Here is a 19,086-nt window from a genome sequence, read left to right on the forward strand (position 1 = left end):
ATGGCGCAGTAAATGAAGTCAAGTGAAATTTATTTCAGCTTTTGTCATACAAAAAGCATGGGTGGGGAAAAAAAGCGTTTCCCAATGACCGCTTGACAAGCTTCTTCACCCGTAGAAGTCGGCAGCATTTGCAGAGACAGTAACACAGGAGAATCATTATACATTGTTAGAGAAAGGAGAGAAAGAAAAGAAGAGAAATGACAGGTAAACACATTTCAACGCAGTAACAAAATACAACCCAGTAAATGAACAGTTCCCTAAGTGCAGAAGTCATTTTTTGTTAGATTGCTATATAAAGGGGTCTTCAAACATTTCGGTAGAATATATTTTAACATCGCAGAACCGTAGTTTGTTCGAAATCTGGGTATTGCAATCATTCCATGGTCCCTAGTTGCATAGGTTGTGCATATGGTAAAAGAGGAACAATGCGGCTCAAGAAAGGGTAATTTCGTGCCGTGATTTTTTTATAAAAGCAGGCAAACCTGTACTCAAATAGCATATAAACCGGAATAATTTTATACTTTTGCCTTATTGGGGGAGTCGGGGCGTCATAGGACACATTTGTAATTATGTGTAGTTTTTTTTCTGTGGAATAAAAAGTTTTTGTATATTTGACACAGTAGTATTTCCCCATACCAAGTAACAATAACCTATATATGAGAAGAAAAAAGTGTCATAAAGGTCGAGCATCGTTTTCACGGGCAAATATGTTTAATACGGGCGATAATACCTATGAATTTAGACAGCCTGATGCATATCTTGCTAATGTGGGTATTTCAAGACATTGTGGGAGTAAAATCTATGCCAAGGCAGGTCAGTGCCTCGACGTATAGTAGCTCTGTGCCGCTGAAAAAGATTGGTGGTGAATTCGCGATTACCCTGCCCTTAGAATGAAACATTATTGCCTTTGTTTTCTCTGGTTTACTGATATTGAATTCGATGAAGACCCTCAAGTTATCCAGTGCTGTGTTCGCGGTGTATGTCAGTTGTTTTATATGTGAGGAGGAGCAGTATAAACTAGTGTCGTCAGCATAAATAATATATTTTTTCTCTTTGCTTATGTTTACTATGTCGTTTATATATAAATTAAAAAAGTATAGGACCTAGAGGACTGCCCTGGGGCACACCATTTGAAATTTGTAGAACTTCAGAATGGCAGTTACTTATGGAAACATATTGTCATTGCGAGCACATATATGATTTGAAAAGATTAAGGGCATGACCACGTATACCGCAATGTTCAAGCTTTACAAAGAGAGTATTATAGTTAAGCGTATCAAAAGCCTTATTAAAGTCTACAAAAATCTCTAATGTAAGCCTCTGGGATTCAATGTCACATATTTCGGTGGACACCTGAACCGCGCGGTAAAGGAAGGGTGGAAGGTGGGGTGAAAGGAGGCAGGAAGAGAAAGGTTCCGTAGTGGAGGGCTCCGGAATATTTTTGACCACCTGGGGATCATTAACGTGCACTGACATCACACAGCACACGGGCGCCTTAGCGTTTTGGCTCCATTGAAAGGCGCCCGCCTCAGACTCCGTTGAAGAGGAAGCGAAACGGAAAGGCGCCCGTGTGCTGTGCGATCTCGGTGCACGTCGCACAGGCCACGTTTAGATAGAGGCGAAATGCAAAGGCGCCCGTACGCTGTGCGATCTCAGTGCAGGTCGCACAGGCCACGTTCCGATGGAGGCGAAACGAAAAGGCGCCTGTACGCTATGCGATGTCAGTCCACGCTAAAGATTCTTCCGCTCTCGTAGACCCGCGCGCCGGTTCGCCACGCGCCGAATGAGACGGGTGGCTTGCTGGGCTTGGGTCTGGAGAGTTTGGATGGCGTTGCCATGCGCGCCGTGGGAGTGAAGGAAGAGGCTCAGGATGCGAATCTGGGAGACCAGGGGAATGGGGTGGTTTTCTAGAGTGAGTGAGATGGGAGGGTTGGCGGCGTCGTGCGGCCTGGGGCGGTAGAAGAAGAGTTCTGACTTAGAATGGGAGCAGGCTAGGCCCCGCGCGCGAGCGTATGAGTCGATGATGTTGAGGGCCGACTGTAGGTTATGTTCCATGTCGGCATCACTGCCTCGATTAGCCCAGATAGTGATGTCGTCAGCATAGAGGCTGAAATGTATGTCGGGTATTTGGGCGAGTTGGTGGGGGAGTTGGAGAAGGGCTATATTAAAGAGCATAGGAGACAGTACAGCACCCTGAGGGGTTCCCCGTGCTCGCAGTGAGACACCGGACAGCCGGTGGTCGCCCATGGTGAATTTGGCTGTTCGTTCGGAGAGGAAATCGCGGACGTAACTGTACATTCGCGGGCCTACGCCTAGGGCGTGGAGGCCCTCTAGGATGGCTGCGTGGGTAATGTTATCGAAAGCTTTTGTTAGGTCGACGCCGAGGATAGTCTTGGTGTCGCCCGCGGGGGAGTCAAGGATGTGGTATTCGTTCCCCTACATCCCCCTAAAACAGAAGGAGCGAGACCGCATCAATGCGCTCCTCAGGAGCTGCACGAAGGTTGCCCTCCGACTACCCCCCAGCACCTCTACTACCCGGCTCCTCAACCTCGGTACCCACAACACGTTTGAGGAGCTGGCAGAGGCCATCCTAGCAGCACAGCTGACTCGCCTGTCGAGTACCGCGGCAGGCCGCACTCTACTCTGTTAGCTAGGCATCACCCCGATCACCCATCCTACCGAGGGGGTTCCCCTACCTCCAGACCTACGCTCCCATTTCATCATCCTTACAATCCCTAAGAACATGCACCCCGAGCACGACGGAGAACGCAGGACAGCCCGCGCCAAAGCCCTGCACAAGCTCTACGGCAACAATCCCGAGGTAGCCTACGTGGACGCGGCAGCGCACTCGTCGGGCTCCCGCATGGTTTTCGGCGTCACTAATTTTCAGGCCCGACTAATCGCATCAAGATCCGTCACCACAGACTCATCGGAAATTGCAGAGTAAGCGGCCATTGCACTCGCTCTTGCCTCCACCTCTGCCAGCAAAATTATGTCCGACTCAAAATCCGCTCTATCTAATTTCACCAAAGGCCTGATATCCCGCTCCGCGGCTCGGCTTTTGCACTTCTGGCACCCCACCCACCCCGTAACCCTTATCTGTACCCCCGAATACGCAGGCCTCCCGGGTAACGAGGAGGTCCACTCCCTCGCCCGAGGTCTAGCTTTCCGGGCCGGAGTTGGACCTCCTCCGCCATCCCGGGAGCGTCTGCTTACGTTCAAAGATATTCTTGGCTACTACCGAGATACCCGGCGCGTTTACGCACCGCCGACTCCCTCCCTAACCTTAAGCCAGGCCTCCCACTGGCGCCGACTCCAGACACGAACTGCTCCCTACCCTATTCTCCTTCATGTCCGCTACCCCGATCAAATCCTTTCTTCTTGTAAGCTCTGCGGGAAACCTGGAGACTTCCTTCATGTCCTCCTCACATGTGCTGCGTTCCCACACACTCCATCCACCACCACGGCAGAGTCATACTTGGAGACTCTCCTGGCCAGCTCCGCTGCTGCTGACCAGCGCCGGATAACTACCAACGCCCTGAAGGAGATAGCCCTGAAAGGGCTGTCCTTTGCCTTGTAAGGAAAGCCCCCTAATGGTTGTCTCGTGCCATGTTAGGGGTTTGGCCCCCTCTGTATTTGGGAATAAATGTTTCCACCATCACCACGTTAAAAATCCCCAGTTGTTCAAAATATTTCCACAGCCCTCTACTAGGGCACCTGTTTTTTCCCTTATTCTCTCAGTCCCTCCTATATCCCTTCCCTTTCCACGCGGTTCAGGTGTCCGCCGAGAGCGAACGTGCTCCGCATTTTCGGCGAAACGCGCTGTGCTTTGAATTTACTTTAAGTGGAATCATTTACGGGAAGTTGCCCTTTTCTTGCAGACACCAAATTTCGGAAAGTTTGTCCATTTTCAGGGGTTTTTCTACGGTTTTCCCACTCAACCACGGTGCGGCAAGGTAAGGCCTAGTCATTAGGCCGAGCCGACGCCGGCGGCACCGGGCCCCGGGGCTGTGACATGAGGTTGTGGGCATCTGCGAGGCTGAAGACAATGGAGTACACCGTTCAGCGAGAGTCTGTAACGCCCGAAGAGTTCGAGACGGGAGAATGGGCCTGGCTTTTGAAGGTTCAATACTGATTCAAGAAATCTGTGTATGGGGACCACCCAGAGAGTAGGCCTAGCGAGAAACAGGCGCGCAGCGACGGGCGCACGGAGCACGGAGCAGAGCAAATAAAGCGCGGGAAAGCGCCGGTGTGGAAGAAACGGGACCGTTTCTGAAAATGCCAGCCAAGGATTTCAAGGTTGTGTGCCAGCCCAAGAATGGAGACTTGAGTATGGTGACGTCGAGGTAACTCGGATATGCCTTGAGAGCGGCAGGGGGGCTGACCAATGCAACTGCGGCGGAGGAAGACCTGGTGCGGGTCAACGAGACAAACAACACGATGACGGTGAGCACACCGTGTATGAACCGTTGTGGGGCATATGCGAATGTAAAGACGCTCAAGCTGGGCGGTCATGAGGCCCAGGAAACGATCATCCATCGGTGCGAGAGGCGATAACAAAAGCAGCAACCAGTCGGGTTCCTTTCCGTTCCTGCCCGGACTCGAGCGTGGCAAAGGAGGAGGACAAGGTTTCAGTCATAGAAGTCCAAGTGGAACGAGGAAAAAGGTGATCTGGCCCAACGCGGGTTCCCAGAGTGGGACTGTTCGAAAGAAGGAGCTGCAAAGTCTGGTGTACCAGCAAGCTGAGACGATTAAAAAGAAGGAAGCCAGGATTGCAGAGATGGAACGGGTGATTAAAAGTGGCCAAGGACGAAGGGTACATACAATGGCGGTCCAGGCCCCGCTGAACGCGTCTCAGGCGACCGCTTCTCGTGAGGTCGAGAGCACTGCTATGGAAGTGGAAGTGGAGAATCGGGGGACGGTCAAAAGGCAGCCGCCGGCGGATGAGCGAGTTAATGCAAAGAGAGTTGCAGAAACTTCGACGGCGGACATACCAACACCAGTAGTTAGAGTCACTAGTCTTAGGGGGACATGTCCGCCCTTGCGGACAGAGTAGGAAAACTGGAGGAAAGACAGGATAGGTTGGAAGCTCGGGTCGAAAGGATCTAAGCCACACAAGACAAGATTGAGGAGCGCCTTGAGGCCTTCACCAATGACTTGCTGGCTTTCCAAAGTCAGGTTTTGTGCATGTCTCAACAGCTCAATGCAACGCTAGAGGCTAGATTGCCTCCTGTAGTCAGCCAAGTGCCGATGTTAGTGAACCTAGTGCCTAGTCATGGCGCCTCGCCAGCATATTGAGGTTTGGCAATAGAACTGCAGGAGCTTGCGTCGCAGGTGGGGGAACCTGCAGTTGCACATACAGAATCCGGATAGTAAGCCGAACATTATAGCTTTGCAAGAGGCTAGTGTCTCGGTGAAATCACCCGGATTTAAGCCATTTACACCACCAGAGATTGATCGAGGGGGGGGGGCGTATCGAGCGTTTTCACGGCCGTGCTAGTCCATCGCAACACCACAGCGACTCAGCAGACCATATATAGCAGCAGAGATGACTACGTCCTAATAGAGATTCTGCCCAAAAGAAAGGACGATAACAGTCTCTTTGTTCTTAATGTATATTGTTCTCCTAAAGATAATGCGGCGGGGGGGGGGGGGGGGGAGGGGGGCTTGCCAGACCTCTTGATAAAGACGCAAGGGCTAGCGGCTAGGGCTCAACTCATCGTTGTTGGGGATTTCAGTGCGGCTCATCCAAAGTGGGGCTGCATCCGAGCCAGTCCAAAGGGAAATAGGCTTTGGCAGGCAGCTCAGGACCTGCCATGGACGATCTCTACAACCTGCTAGATCATACGAGGATAGGCAACGGCGTGAGCATAGACACCACTCCGGAGCTCGCGTTTGTGAAGGGTATTTGGGATGCAAAGTGGGTAAAAACGGAACAGTCACTGGACAGTCAGTACTATGTCCTTTCCACGGTATTCAGTGCTGCGAAGCACAAAGACAAGGTGTATGGAACTAGAGTGATAAATTGGGACAGATTTCGTAAAGTCAGTAAAGACACAGTGAACAAGGAAATCGAGGACTTGGGAGCCTGGGTTGAGGCGCTCAAGCAAGACATGAAGGGTACCACAGAAGAGAGAAGAGGTTCCGACGGAGGAGGAGGGTTTCACGGCAGACTAGCCTGTTACACATGTGGGAAGCGCATGCGAGTCTCGTTCGGAGGTGGAAGAAACAAAGGCATAATGGGGTCCCCCGTAGGAAGGTGGCCAAGCTAGAACAATAATCGAAACCTATACATTGGAATTTCAGCGCGACAGATTTCAAACCTGATGAATAGGCGATTTGGATGAAAAAAAAGCATGGCAGTTATTGAGGCACCTTTCATATCCAGCGGCAACCAAATCCGCGAAGAAGGGGCAAATGGCTAGATTAGCGCACCGGTATCAAGGCGCGATTAGGGTGTTCATACACGAACTCCGAGGTACTTACATAAATGGCGAGGCGGGCGGTTGCTTGCCGGATTACTCGGGAGAGGAAAACCTAGAAATATATGCGGACTTCTGACGAAAATAAGGTTTTTCCTTCCGTCCTTCCTCGGTTGATTTGGAGAAAAGAAAATGAGCATAACTGGCTCCCCGTATAAATGGATACCTCAGTCACGATTTGACTACGTCGCAGTGGTGTCGGACTGAAAAAACCGTGATTTAGCACATTTTATGCATAGCAGTGCTAAACCAACAGCAATTTTTTTCTAACTGTGACATTCAACTGGGGGGGGGGGAGGGGGGGGGGGAAATCCGACGGTGTGGCCTGCTCCTATCACTCCCCTCCACCGGAAACGGGCTGGTGTAGTTTCTGTAGTTTCGGCTACTAGGCTTTGTTCCATTGCAACGCCAGTGGTGGGGATGGGTGGGCCGGGGCCCACCTTCCGGGGATGCAAAACCCCATCGGAGTGGCAGCGACTCCCACGCAGCTGTGAGGGCCAGCTGCGCCCGTGAGGTTAGATGCCTGAGTGGATACAGTCCTGGTTATATCACCAGGCTGAACCCATGGAATCCGGCACGGAAGGCATGTCAAAACTCAAAAGGTTTTCCAATACATGCAACTAGTCGCTGCACGCGAGGGCGTGCGCGGCTGGCGACCGACGCGCCGGTTTCTGGCTACGGAGGGACCAGGTGCGCGCGGGGGTTTACAGCAGCCAGGCCTCTCCGAATCGATGCCTCGGGGAAGCAGCCTCACGGCTGACCGCGAGGCTGTGATAGCCGTTGCGTGACGCCCAGCTAGGTGGTGCGTAGTACGACCAGTGAAGAAACCGTGGATGTTGTGGAGTACTGGCAGAGTAGGCCCGGATCATCTCACACTAAGCTATGTTCTTGGTTTGCGGCCCCGGTCAACCCAGCCTTGAACACTCCCCCCCTCAGTAGGCGTGGAGCAAGCTAGGGGAGGAAATAAGTGCATGGTTGGTTGGCTGGAAGCACAGGTGGGTCCCCTCGGAAGTCTTAGGCCATGGTGCCGAAGGCCGGAGGGCCGATAGGCTGACGACCTAAGCCTCTACTGGCCGGATCGCACCACAACATACTTCCGGTGTCTCAAAAACTGCGAAAAGTACTCAACGGCTAGTAGCTGGTCGGTCCCCAAACAAACCCTGAAAGTCGTGGAGGGGCAGAGGTAGCTGACCCTGTGTTAGGTTTTCCTGTCTCCGGCGGTCGGAGCCTGTTGCGTTTGCGGGGGGTCGGGCATCCCGTGAGTGGGGCCGCACCATTGGGCAATCTTGACGCTTTGTTCTGGCCAGACAGGCCAGTAATGGACTCGAGACAAATGAAGGATCAGAGCAAAAACTCGCTGTCCCCATTCCCATCCCAATTCCCATAACGCATTCATCCAGCCCCTTCCGCTACGTCCCAGGGGAGATCAGGGGAGTCTCCCGGGTCCGCTCCCCCGGCACCTACGGTTGGCAAAAGTATACTATTGCCTTCTGGCCTTTTCATTTATTTTAAGATTAGATTAAGCCTGTTATATGTCAGTGGTGCAGGCAGGGGCTTATTATTTCTCATTCTTTTTAGTTTGCCCCAACCTAATATCTCTGACATTGAACTGTGACTTTGCCTCCGCTGTTACACCCTCTAACCTCTAAGTTATAATCTTTAAATTTGTCTTCTTAAGCAATGCAGCTTTCGCTGGAAAATGAGTTTTGCTACAAACTGGATTTCCCGCCGCGGTGGCTCAGTGGTTAAGGCGCCCGACTACTGAGCCGGAGTTCCCGGGTTCGCACCCGACCGCGGCGGCTGCGTTTTTACGGAGGAAAAACGCTAAGGTGCCCGTGTGCTGTGCGATGTCAGTGCACGTTAAAGATCCCCAGGTGGTCGAAATTATTCCGGAGCCCTCCGCACGGCACCTATTTCTTCCTTTCTTCTTTCACCCCCTCCCTTATCCCTTCCCATACGGCGCGGTTCAGGTGTCCAACGATATATGAGACATATACAGCGCCATTTCCTTTCCCCAAAATACCAATTATTATTATAACAGACTGGAGGCACTAAATCTAATATCAAGTGTCATTGCGCTGTTAGAGAAAAGATAGGTCGGAAAAACAACTGTTGTAACACGTTTTACGACCTCAGTCCTTGCGCCACTGCACAGGAGAAACATTCTTATCTAGAACGTGAAGGCGCAGCTCACCTCGACTGATGACGTCGCCGCTGTCTTCGGCACTGCTTCCAGTGAGGGCGATCGGACGTCGACGTTCTTGGCGTGCTGCTTTTGAGTTCCCACCGTAGAGGCCGCCGCGGTAGACGCTTTCTTGAGCGAGGAGCGTCGCATCGTAGGAGAGGCGGCGGCCGAAACGTGGCCCAGTGCTTTTCCTTCAGATGCCGCTTGCTTGCTGCTAGCGACTGCGGCGTCAGGTGGCGGCGAAGACTTGGCGGGAGCGTTGGTAAGGCTGTTGCTCGTGGTGCCGCTTTTCAATTCGCCTGCCTTGCGGAAGAGGCGCATGATGCCGTTGCTGCGTACGGACGGGCTGACGGTCTTGCCGCCATTTGCTTCAACCTGAGCTGAGGCTGCTGATAGTGCAGGCGTATGGGCTGCAAAAGCGAATACTTTGGCTCAGCTTGTACACCTGGGCAAAGAGGATGGAAGTGGGCGACTTCACTATTCCATTAAAATAGCTGTTGCCACAAGAAAGCAGTCTATACTAGGACCATCAGTTTGAAATACGAAATTGATATGCTTGCGTCCATCGGGATGTGCGTGCGAAGTAAATTTTGATTTGGAAAACTCCCCTACAGCGGAAAACCTCGCCACAAATCATTCGATGAAGTTCACACAATACGTACAACTCATTCTATAAGTAGACCACATGCCTTGTGCAGGCACTCAGGATACTTGTGAATTTCAACAGCCCTTTCCAGTACCTTCATTTCCTAGCCATGGATGACGCGCAGCAAGAAAGATGCAAGCCTCAAAGAACGGCTTTCATGTTCTGACCGAGGAGATAAATATGACACAATGACCGCAAGTTCTGTTTCTTGTGTGTCCCGTCCTGTCCATTGCTGCTAAAGAAAGGTGTCGCAATGCAAATACTAAAGGCCCCCCCTCCCCTCGTGCACTACGGTCAGTGCACGTTACAAAACTCACCTTCCACTTCCTCGGAACTTCCGGCGCCACTGGAGACGGGCGAATCGGCGGGGGGCGGCTGCCCATGGCCGACCGCCGAATAAGGCGGCGATGAGTACGCTTCTTGCCTGGAACCCCGTTGTGAACGGTCCCCTTGCGCGCTGTCGGAGATTCAGCACGCGACGAGCGGGCGGAAACAGACTTCTTGCGCGGAGAATGCCCCGCGGCCACCCTTTTGGCTACTCGCAGCCGTTCTCCATTAGGAGCAGCCTTAGAGGCCTTGGATTCCCTGTGAGAGAAAATTTCCGAATCGCTGAAGAACTGAAGAGCCGATCTGGAACGGTGAAGCTTCCGGGCGCAGCACGAGCATGCACGCGCGATAGAGGCACCCCCTTCTTCTTCGTTTGTAATTGGTCGCGCGAGCCCGTCCTGCTTTTAATTTGTTTGTAACAGAAAAATATTATAAAGATTGTTACAGGAGTTCACATTTTTTCTTCTCCTAAGGCCGTGTAAGGTATGACTTTTACTATATATTCAGTGCGTTATTTAATGCAGTTCCGAAGACTGAAGATTTAAAGCAGAGCTTTCCGTTGCATCCTTAATTCTTGAGATCATAGGTTTCCGTGAAACCTAATTTGGGCTGTGCCGCCGGCATTCTGTGGCTCCTTGCATACTTTCCGCAAGTGGTTCCCTGCATTCTTTCTAGTGCGTAGTAGCATAGGCGATGCGATGTGTATTACTTTCAAAGCACATTCTACTGCGTATGTATACTTTCGGTAGACATAAAAAATTATTAATGATAAATATTTGTTATCAAAAATGCCCCCTCGAGATATTATTTAATTCATTCCTTTTCAAGTATATTCGATGGCTCTGATAATACCAGCACGAATTCGGACTTCACCATGTTAAACAGAATTCATGTAGTAATCCTCTCTCCGAACTAAATGAAGTCTAAGGTCTGACGAAATCTCAGCTGTTCGGGTAGTAAGTAATTCATTTCAATAGAAAAAAGAAGACGCTGAACAAAGGTTTGTGTCAAATTAAGACGCTTCAGCTTCCATACGGAAGGCTTGTTCACTGAAATTTACTCAGAAGAGCGACGCTTAAATACGCTTCAATAATAGTCCCAAGCAACTTGCGTAGGTTGGCGGGAGATTGCCGGTATTAGGCTTAAAGGGACAGTGAGGAGAACTCTATCAATTTTTTCTTTGTTAGCAAAATCTGATAGTTCAGCATTTGATGGCTTTGTTGCCGCTTGTCCGAGAGCGAAAGATGCATATATTTCAAAGAAATTTGGATTCGAAGTGGAAAAAGTTTTTTCCGCCCTCCTATTCAAACTCGATGCACTCTTATGACGTCACGGCGTACTATTGTGACATCACAGGACGGAGTGAAATGAAACATGACGTAAACGCAGACTCAGTGATTTCTGGTGGCTAGCCGTGCGGTCTAGCAGCAGCCGAAATTAACGCTACCGCCGCCGCACGTTGAAGGCATCTATCGGGGGTCGCTACCGTCGCTTCGTTTGCGTTTGCACCGGCGTCTTACCAGCGTTACGATGGATCCCGTTTCCTTACCCGCCAACGAAGTTGTCGCAAAAACTCCGGCCTGCATTTCAACGACCTCAGCTCCAAAGAGCGTGCGATGCTTTTCAGGGAGAACGGTTAGGTTAGGCGCCGGCGGGTCGTTTCCCTCTTCCTCAGTGAGGAGCCGTTGCTAATTAAATATAGTAAACCCAGTGCTGGAAGTCGCGAGGGGCGAGTACAAGGTTTGCACGTCACGCCCATCGGAGGCTGGCCGAGGCTTTGGGGCCAATGAATTGTGATTCCTTGAAAGGCGCTGTTACACGATGCAGCAGGCTGCGTCGAGGAGGTTTCTCACGGTTGCAAGGGCCAGGTTAATTTCTCTTTTGTCACAAAAAACAGATGGGTGCTCACGGACGCTCGCATTTAAAGCTGGTGGCTTTAAAGTAAAACCGACTCACGACGCTTCAACGGGTTCCACGCGTTTCCAGAGGTAGAGGGTCCACTGGATCGGGTTCTCTTGCTCACTTGCATGTACCTTCAGATATGTACTGTGAATGGATTAAATTATCCGACAGCTCGAAGAGAAAAGCTCGCCCAACTGTCGAAGCTATTGAATGGAGCCGCAAACAAATCAGTTAGAGGAGAGCGGTGTCATGGTCTCTGCAGGTTCCAAATCTCTTTTAAAGCGAAAGCTTTACTGGCCGCGAACTTGCTACATCGCCGTGGCGGTGCTCCGAAGAGGCACATGACGTCTCAACGCGCTCCTCGCCGCAGAGCCGAACCAGTCTGGCCGGGCCGGCGGCAGCTGGCGCACTCGGTGCGATATAGAGACGTGCTCCGAGTCTCCGCCAGTGCGGTCAGAGTACACCGAAGCCGCAAAACGCGTCTGTGGTCAAGCGCAGTTGGAGTATAGAGGGTCTCGCTTTCTTTGGTTGTTACGCCAGAGTATAAGCGCGCCTTAACAGAGCCTGCGCTTCCGATAACAGGGCCTCCGCTAACCAACGTATTCGTTGGCGGCATTTATGGGAGCCACCGAAATTTCCGGAATAAAAAAAAAATCCTGTGCCAAGGATCGGAATCGAACCAGGGCCTTTGGCGTTTGAGGCGGAGACGCCAAAGTGTGAGCCGTCGTTTGAGACGACGGCTCAAAATTTAGCCATGAATAAAGGTGTATCTTGTGAATGCGCTTTTCCGATGCAGATGTCTCCGCGCATTCGCTACGTATATTCTGGCCTAACAAAGCTAGGCCATCAGCAATTGTTTTATGAACTGCCTTGTATCTTGCCTCCCGTTCCTAATAAACGATTTCCGTTAGTTAAGTAAATCGAAGTTGACTGGCACAGTCGGGAACATTTCGCCGGTCAAAAATACGAATACAAAAGTGCTCTTTATACTGCTAACTGCCTTGCACGATCGTCGACCATCATGCTATAACAGTTTTTATCAATCGTGACGATCATCTGACCAGCCTTAACAGGCTCCCTCAAAGGTTAACTAGCACTTGAAGCAGCACTTGCAGTTCCTCTGCTGTTCGGCGCTTGTAAATCGAGGCGCGTCAAAAACAAAACCACGGGGCACGCAAAGCTGATAGACGCGAAGCGCCATAACAAACCGGAACTCTCCTGACCGCCTGTGGCGCCACCAAGCATCGGTTTTCGTCGGTTCCAACATTCAGGTTGTCTTTTGTCTGTCTTCCTCATGTGATAAAAGTGGACTATCGGTTTCAAAACAAAACTTACTTCAATATTGAACCGCGCAACCTTCTTTTGTCAGCCTCAGAGATTCGTGGCCTCCATGCAGTAAGGAAAATTACTCCAGGGTGGCGTCTCTTGTCCTATGACGTCATGACGCTTGTACTTGCGAGATTGGCCAGCGGCGGCTTTACCTGTATTTTGGTTCTTGCTATTTTCTAGCTTGCAAGAGCTTCGTTTTCAGTAAGAGCGGTGTTTTTGTGATCAGGAGCTGGTATTCGAACGATACAAGCCAACTTTAATCTCTCCTCAGTGTCCCTTTAAGTCTTTTTTCAGTAATCTCAATCACCAAGGACTCGAGATACTGGCATGAAAGCCAGTTCTTTTCTGTGGCAGGGATAGAAGCCCCTTCCCAGCAGATATCATGACCTGGCGATGCGGCGTGCTCCGCAAGCGCGTCGGAAGGAACTTCACACCCAAGATGTGTTCTTTCAGATGCCTTTCAAAATTCCCGCTTTCGCCGATGTAAACATAGTCGCACTTGGAGCAGGAATTCTGTACACAACACCAGGAACTGGAAGCCAAGAAAATCTTGACTATCAAAATAGTGGCAGACCTATGGACAAGAAAATGAGTGACATTATGTTGAAGGCAAGCATTTGTGTAATGTGTTAATGGCAGAAGAGAGCCAGCTAAATTATTGCTTGATAAGAGAGAGGTAAAATTGAGTGTAGAGAATTTTGTTAATCGGGCAAACTGGACGACCAGCATACCCTGGTGCTGCATGCCAAGGATCTTTTGAGCGCTTAATATGTCGCTCTTTAATAAAGCGTTTCTCTCTCTCGTTGTATTGCGCCAGAGACTAAGAGCAGAGAGACTCGTTGTTGCGCGCAGGCCCCGTTGGCTCCCGATAGTGCGCAGTAGTGGTCGGTTGTGTCTGATAAGCACGGCTTAGCAAAAACTGCACATTCCTGCAGGGGAGGACTCCAGACGCAGGGCTTCGCAGGACCGTTATAATGAAAATTTGAACAACCTATGACTAAAGTGCTCCCTCTTGCATTTAGCAAAAATGGGTTAGTTGTCGAGCACCCACGTCGAGCGCGAATTTGCCCGACGGAAGAAACGACGCGACGAGAAGAATTTGGCCTTGGGTAGACAAATCAGCGGTTCATTTCACCGTCGACAAATGCTCACTACTGGGCTGGCCACTTCTTGGAGCATCCACATCATATGAGGGAAGTATTGAGTTACAACTTGCTTACCGTCAGGCTACTCACCGCTACCCCTAAAAAAGAGTACAAGGGTCCCTGGAGCTGGTACTAGGTTTCGAAACGCGAGATGTGGCACAGTAGTATTGCTGCTGAATGTTCACGTGTTCTTCGTTTTCTTTTACTATTGTCAGGCGATGTTGAAACTAACCCAGGCCCAGACCGTTACGACAGCATACTTTCCGAGCTCCATAAACTAACTACCGGACAAGCTACATTAATTTCAGATCTGCAGGACATTAAACACCAACTGAAAACTACCGAAACAACCTTGGCCAACTTAAACAAGCGCATGGACACTCTAGAATCACACTACGCCACACTTTCTACTCTCCATTCTGAAATCGACGCCCTGAAAACTTTAAACACTGAACTTACCTGCAAGGTCGACAAACTGGAGGCACGTATGGACGATGCAGAAAATCGGTCTCGCCGTAACAATCTCATTTTTTACAATATTCCTGACACTAACCCCACTGAAACGTATGCAGACTCGGAAGAAACAGTCATTCGCCATTGCTCCACTCAACTCGGTTTTGCCATCGAACCCAATCTAATCGAGCGTGCTCACCGCCTCGGACGCCGCTCTACTGATCGCACCAGGCCAATCATCGTTAAATTCACGTCATCGAAAACTAAAGAAAGCCTCCTTTCCTTAGGCAATAAGCTGAAAGCCACCAACTAACGTATTGGCGAAGACTTCTCCCTTCCCGTCCGTAACGCCCGCAAACATCTTGTAGCCTATGCCAAATCGGTATCCGATAAGTCCTCTTTGCGCTTCAAAACATTACACATTGGTCCTAAACGCTACATATTCGATGAATCATCACTAACAGTCAAAGAGGTAAAATAGCAACCATCTCAGCCCCTGTCGACAGATCGTTCTAGGCATGTACACCAAGAAGCGCTTTCATTGTCAGCAATCATTACTAACGTGCGAAGTTTCATTTCAAAGCGCGACATTGTTTCCCATATCGCCACTTCATCTGCCAGTAACATAGTGGTCTTGACAGAAACGTGGCTTAACAGCGATATTTCCGATAGTGAAGTGCTTGCTGACTTGCCAAATTTCTGTGTTTTTCGCAAAGATCGCCCAGATCGAAGGGGAGGAGGGGTACTGATTGCCACCGCTCGAGACCTATCATGCTCAGCCATTAACCTTTCATCAGATATAGAAATAATATGGGTTTTATGCCATGCTTCGCCTAAATCAGTTGTGATCGGCGTTTGCTACAGGCCTCCTAACAGCCCAGATTTCCCGCGAAAACTTAATAACGCATTGAATGAAATTAAAGCTAAACACCCTAACACATGCACTCTCCTATTCGGAGACTTCAATTTTCCGAGTATCGACTGGAATAATCTAACCGCTACAGATAATAAGGATGCTAATGAATTTCTAGACGTTTGCTTTAATTTTAATCTCATTCAAACTGTATCCGAGCCAACTCGTGTAACCGAAGACTGCGCAAATATTCTAGATCTATTATTAACGGATAACCCTGAATGCGTTCATTGTATCACGTATCTACCAGGCGTCAGCGATCATCACGTCATACATGCTGGCTTCACGATTAAACCATCCTTACGCGCCACAACTAAAAGAACTATCCGATTATACGATAAAGGAAACTATACAGCAATAAATAATGAACTTCGCGCATTTTTGCCAGCATTTCAATCTAACTTTAGTCAAAGATCCATTGATATTAACTGGTCCTTGTTTAAGAGGAAAATCGACGATTTGGTCGACAGGTTTATTCCGAACATAAATATACGAACTAACCCTCAAAACCCATGGTTCACAAATACACTCAGACGCCTTGAAAATAAAAAGAAGCGTCTTTTCCGATCGGCCAAGTTGCTTCCTAGTCAGGACGCTTGGAACAAATATTACGCAGCCGAAAAAACGTACTTATCAAGTATTCGAGAAGCCAAGCGCACCTTTTTCAACTCCGATCTGCCTAAAATGTTGTCAACTGACCCCCGTAGGTTCTGGCAAGTCATTAACCCCCAGCACACACGAACTATTTCCCTCACCGATGATTCGGGTGAAATTGTATGGAAAAAAGAATGCGCCAATATGTTCAACGCAGCCTTTTCTTCCGTGTTTACTAATGAAACAGATCCGACATTTCCTCCAAACGCCCCAGTTATTCAAGATACTATGCCTTCTCTTACATTTTCTTCAGCAGGAATTTTGTCACCAATTGAAAACATTAAACTTTCATCCTCTGCAGGAACTGACAATATCAACGCTAAAATACTTATTAATACCAAAGATATATGTTCATCTCTGTTGTGCTTGTTATTCGCTCAGTCACTCTTCACAGGTCAACTGCCCATAGACGAAAATTCGGAAGGTTGTTCCAGTCTACAAATCAGGTAACAAGAACTCGCCACTTAATTACCGTCCCATCTCTCTAACTAGTATTCCCTGCAAAATCATGGAACACGTCATCTATACCCATATCATGGCATTACTTGATTCGAACAACTTTTTTCAACCTGCTCAGCACGGGTTTCGTCGGGGTTATTCCTGCGAGACCCAACTTGCTACGTTCATTCACGATCTGCATGCTAATCTTGATTGTAATCTACAGACTGACATCCTATTTTTAGATTTTGCAAAAGCTTTTGATAAAGTACCCAATAAACGCCTCCTGATAAAACTTTCCCAATTAAATTTGCACCCCTATATTTTGAAGTGGATTGAAGAGTTTTTAACTAATCGTACGCAGTTTGTCTCCGTTAACAATAAGAACTCTAACTCACTCCTAGTAACGTCGGGCGTTCCACAGGGATCTGTGCTTGGCCCACTACTGTTTCTCGTGTACATTAATGATCTGCCTTCAAACGTAGCATCTAACACACGCATGTTCGCTGACGACTGTGTACTTTATCGTGCTATTCTCTCCACTGCTGACCAATCTTCTCTTCAAAATGATCTCAATGCTGTTCAGGAGTGGTGTAATAAGTGGCTAATGGAACTTAACCAACGTAAATGTAATCTTTTGTCCATCAGCCGCCGCCGTAATCCTCTAATTTTCTCTTACGAAATATTAGAAGTTCCCGTACAACTAGTTCAGTCATACAAATACCTAGGCATAACAATTTCTAGCGATTTTCTTGGAGCTTGCATGTTACTAACATAATATCTTCAGCAAACAAGACAGTAGGTTTCCTCAAGCGCCATCTTCACCATGCTCCAAAACATGTCAAGTTGTTAGCTCACAAATCATTCATCAGGTCCAAACTAGAATTTGCATCGCCCATTTGGAATCCTCATCAAGCTTACCTCATCAATTCCCTCGAATCTGTTCAAAATCGTGCTGCTCGCTTCATTCATTCATCGTACTCTTATGACATCAGCGTTTCCTCCTTAAAAACTGCATCCGGATTATCACCCTTATCGCTCCGCCGTCACATTGCCAGCCTGTCTTTATTTCACAAATTCTTCCACAGCCCTATGCACATCGCACCTTATATTCTTCCCCCAGCACGCATATCTCATCGCACCAGCCATCACCTACAAGTTGCCCGTCCACGCTCACGCACCGTCACTTTTTTCTAATTCCTTCTTTCCTCGTGCAGCCGCAGACTGGAACGGCCTTCCAAACAACGTTGACGTCATCACTTGCCCAAGTCTTTTCGCTGAAAATGTAAAAACTTTCCTGTTATTGTGAATCTGTGCTTTTAATTGTTGCCACCCCTTATGTAACACCCCTCTTTTGGGGCCTTTAAGGTAATAAAATGAAATGAAATGAAGTTCTCTTCATGGATATGAAATGGAATGGAAGCCCTTGCATGAAAGGCCAACAGGAAGGAAGCTTTCACCCCGTCAAAATAATTTCTTCTAGCGGTGCCTCTAGAGAGAGTACTAACAACAAAAGATGGTATTCTTAATCGAAACGAGTGTGTCAGGTATCGCTAATAAAAACTGCTGTTTTTTCAAACCTAAAATGGAAAAATGGCGGCGACTACCCAGAGCCGCAAATGACATAAAAGAAATTGGCGGTGGTTTAGCTCTGGTTAAACCTGGTGTGACGCAATAGGTACAGCTGGCCGAGTGAAACTTGCTCAGTTGAATTGAAAAGTCAGTCTTTCGCCGCTTCGTTTCGCTGGGCATTCCTTCTTCATCTTCATCCCACTTGACACGGCGCATGCGCACAGCTGTGGCAGCTCGGTTTCACTGGCGCACCATAGAGAAACACATGTAAACAGCGGACACTCCTGTAGGGCCCTGCGGACGAGCTACTGCACTACCGGTCGCGCCCCGGGCGGGTGGTCAGACGGCTAATTTCGTCCTCCGAGATTTCAGACGTGTGCTTCAGCTCTGTATCAGTTTCCGTTTTGATAGCAATGCTTTCGATTCTGAATTACCTTTGGCTATTAAAATATTCAACTACATCGTCTAAGTGGAGCACAAGCTTGTTTAATATTTCATTTGTAAGCATGCCATACATATAGACGTAATAAACTCTGGGACCGCAGACTTTTACTGGAATTGCTACCAAGCTTCTCGAAGAACCTACGCAAGCTGAATTAGTTCATGTGGTTGGAATAATGCAATCAGAGCTGTTCTTTAATTTTTTTGCCGTCATTGAGCCTCCTCTTTCAGTTGCAGGCATAGAAGGGAGTGGCTTCACACCAAGAGTTTATTTTTTATTGTTTACAATTTGAACTATACCGGAAAAAATACTGGATCTCACACATTTTATAAAATACATCATTATACAAAGAGCAACAAGAAAGAACTTATGGTGAAGCCGGTGGCACCATGTCACGAACGAAAAAATATTGCACATACGTTCTGCGGGTTTGTCGTCTAAAACATCGCCCGTGCGAACAACACACCAGGAGTTGTGAACAGCTAGAAACAAGTAAGGTGTTAAAAAGGCACGTATATAGCACGCTCGATTCCTGCACATGACCAGCTTTGAGCGATAGGTTCATAGGTTGTTCAGAAATACAAGCACAACATATTCA

General features: G+C 48.7%; 1 protein-coding gene across 1 annotated transcript in view; it reads right to left on the reverse strand.

The window, feature by feature from the left end:
- The window catches only part of LOC144123731 (uncharacterized), a 78,462-nt gene that overhangs the window by 22,038 nt on the left and 37,338 nt on the right, over nt 1-19,086 (reverse strand). Inside the window, exons 2-3 of the mRNA XM_077656505.1 lie at nt 9,631-9,770; nt 8,677-9,077 (exon numbers count right to left, since the gene is read on the reverse strand). Of these exons, the coding sequence (XP_077512631.1) occupies nt 8,677-9,077; nt 9,631-9,770 (541 nt within the window). The remainder of the gene's footprint in view (nt 1-8,676; nt 9,078-9,630; nt 9,771-19,086) is intronic.

This window comes from Amblyomma americanum, chromosome 3 (genome assembly GCF_052857255.1).
Source record: "Amblyomma americanum isolate KBUSLIRL-KWMA chromosome 3, ASM5285725v1, whole genome shotgun sequence".
Taxonomy (NCBI): Eukaryota; Metazoa; Arthropoda; class Arachnida; order Ixodida; family Ixodidae; genus Amblyomma; species Amblyomma americanum.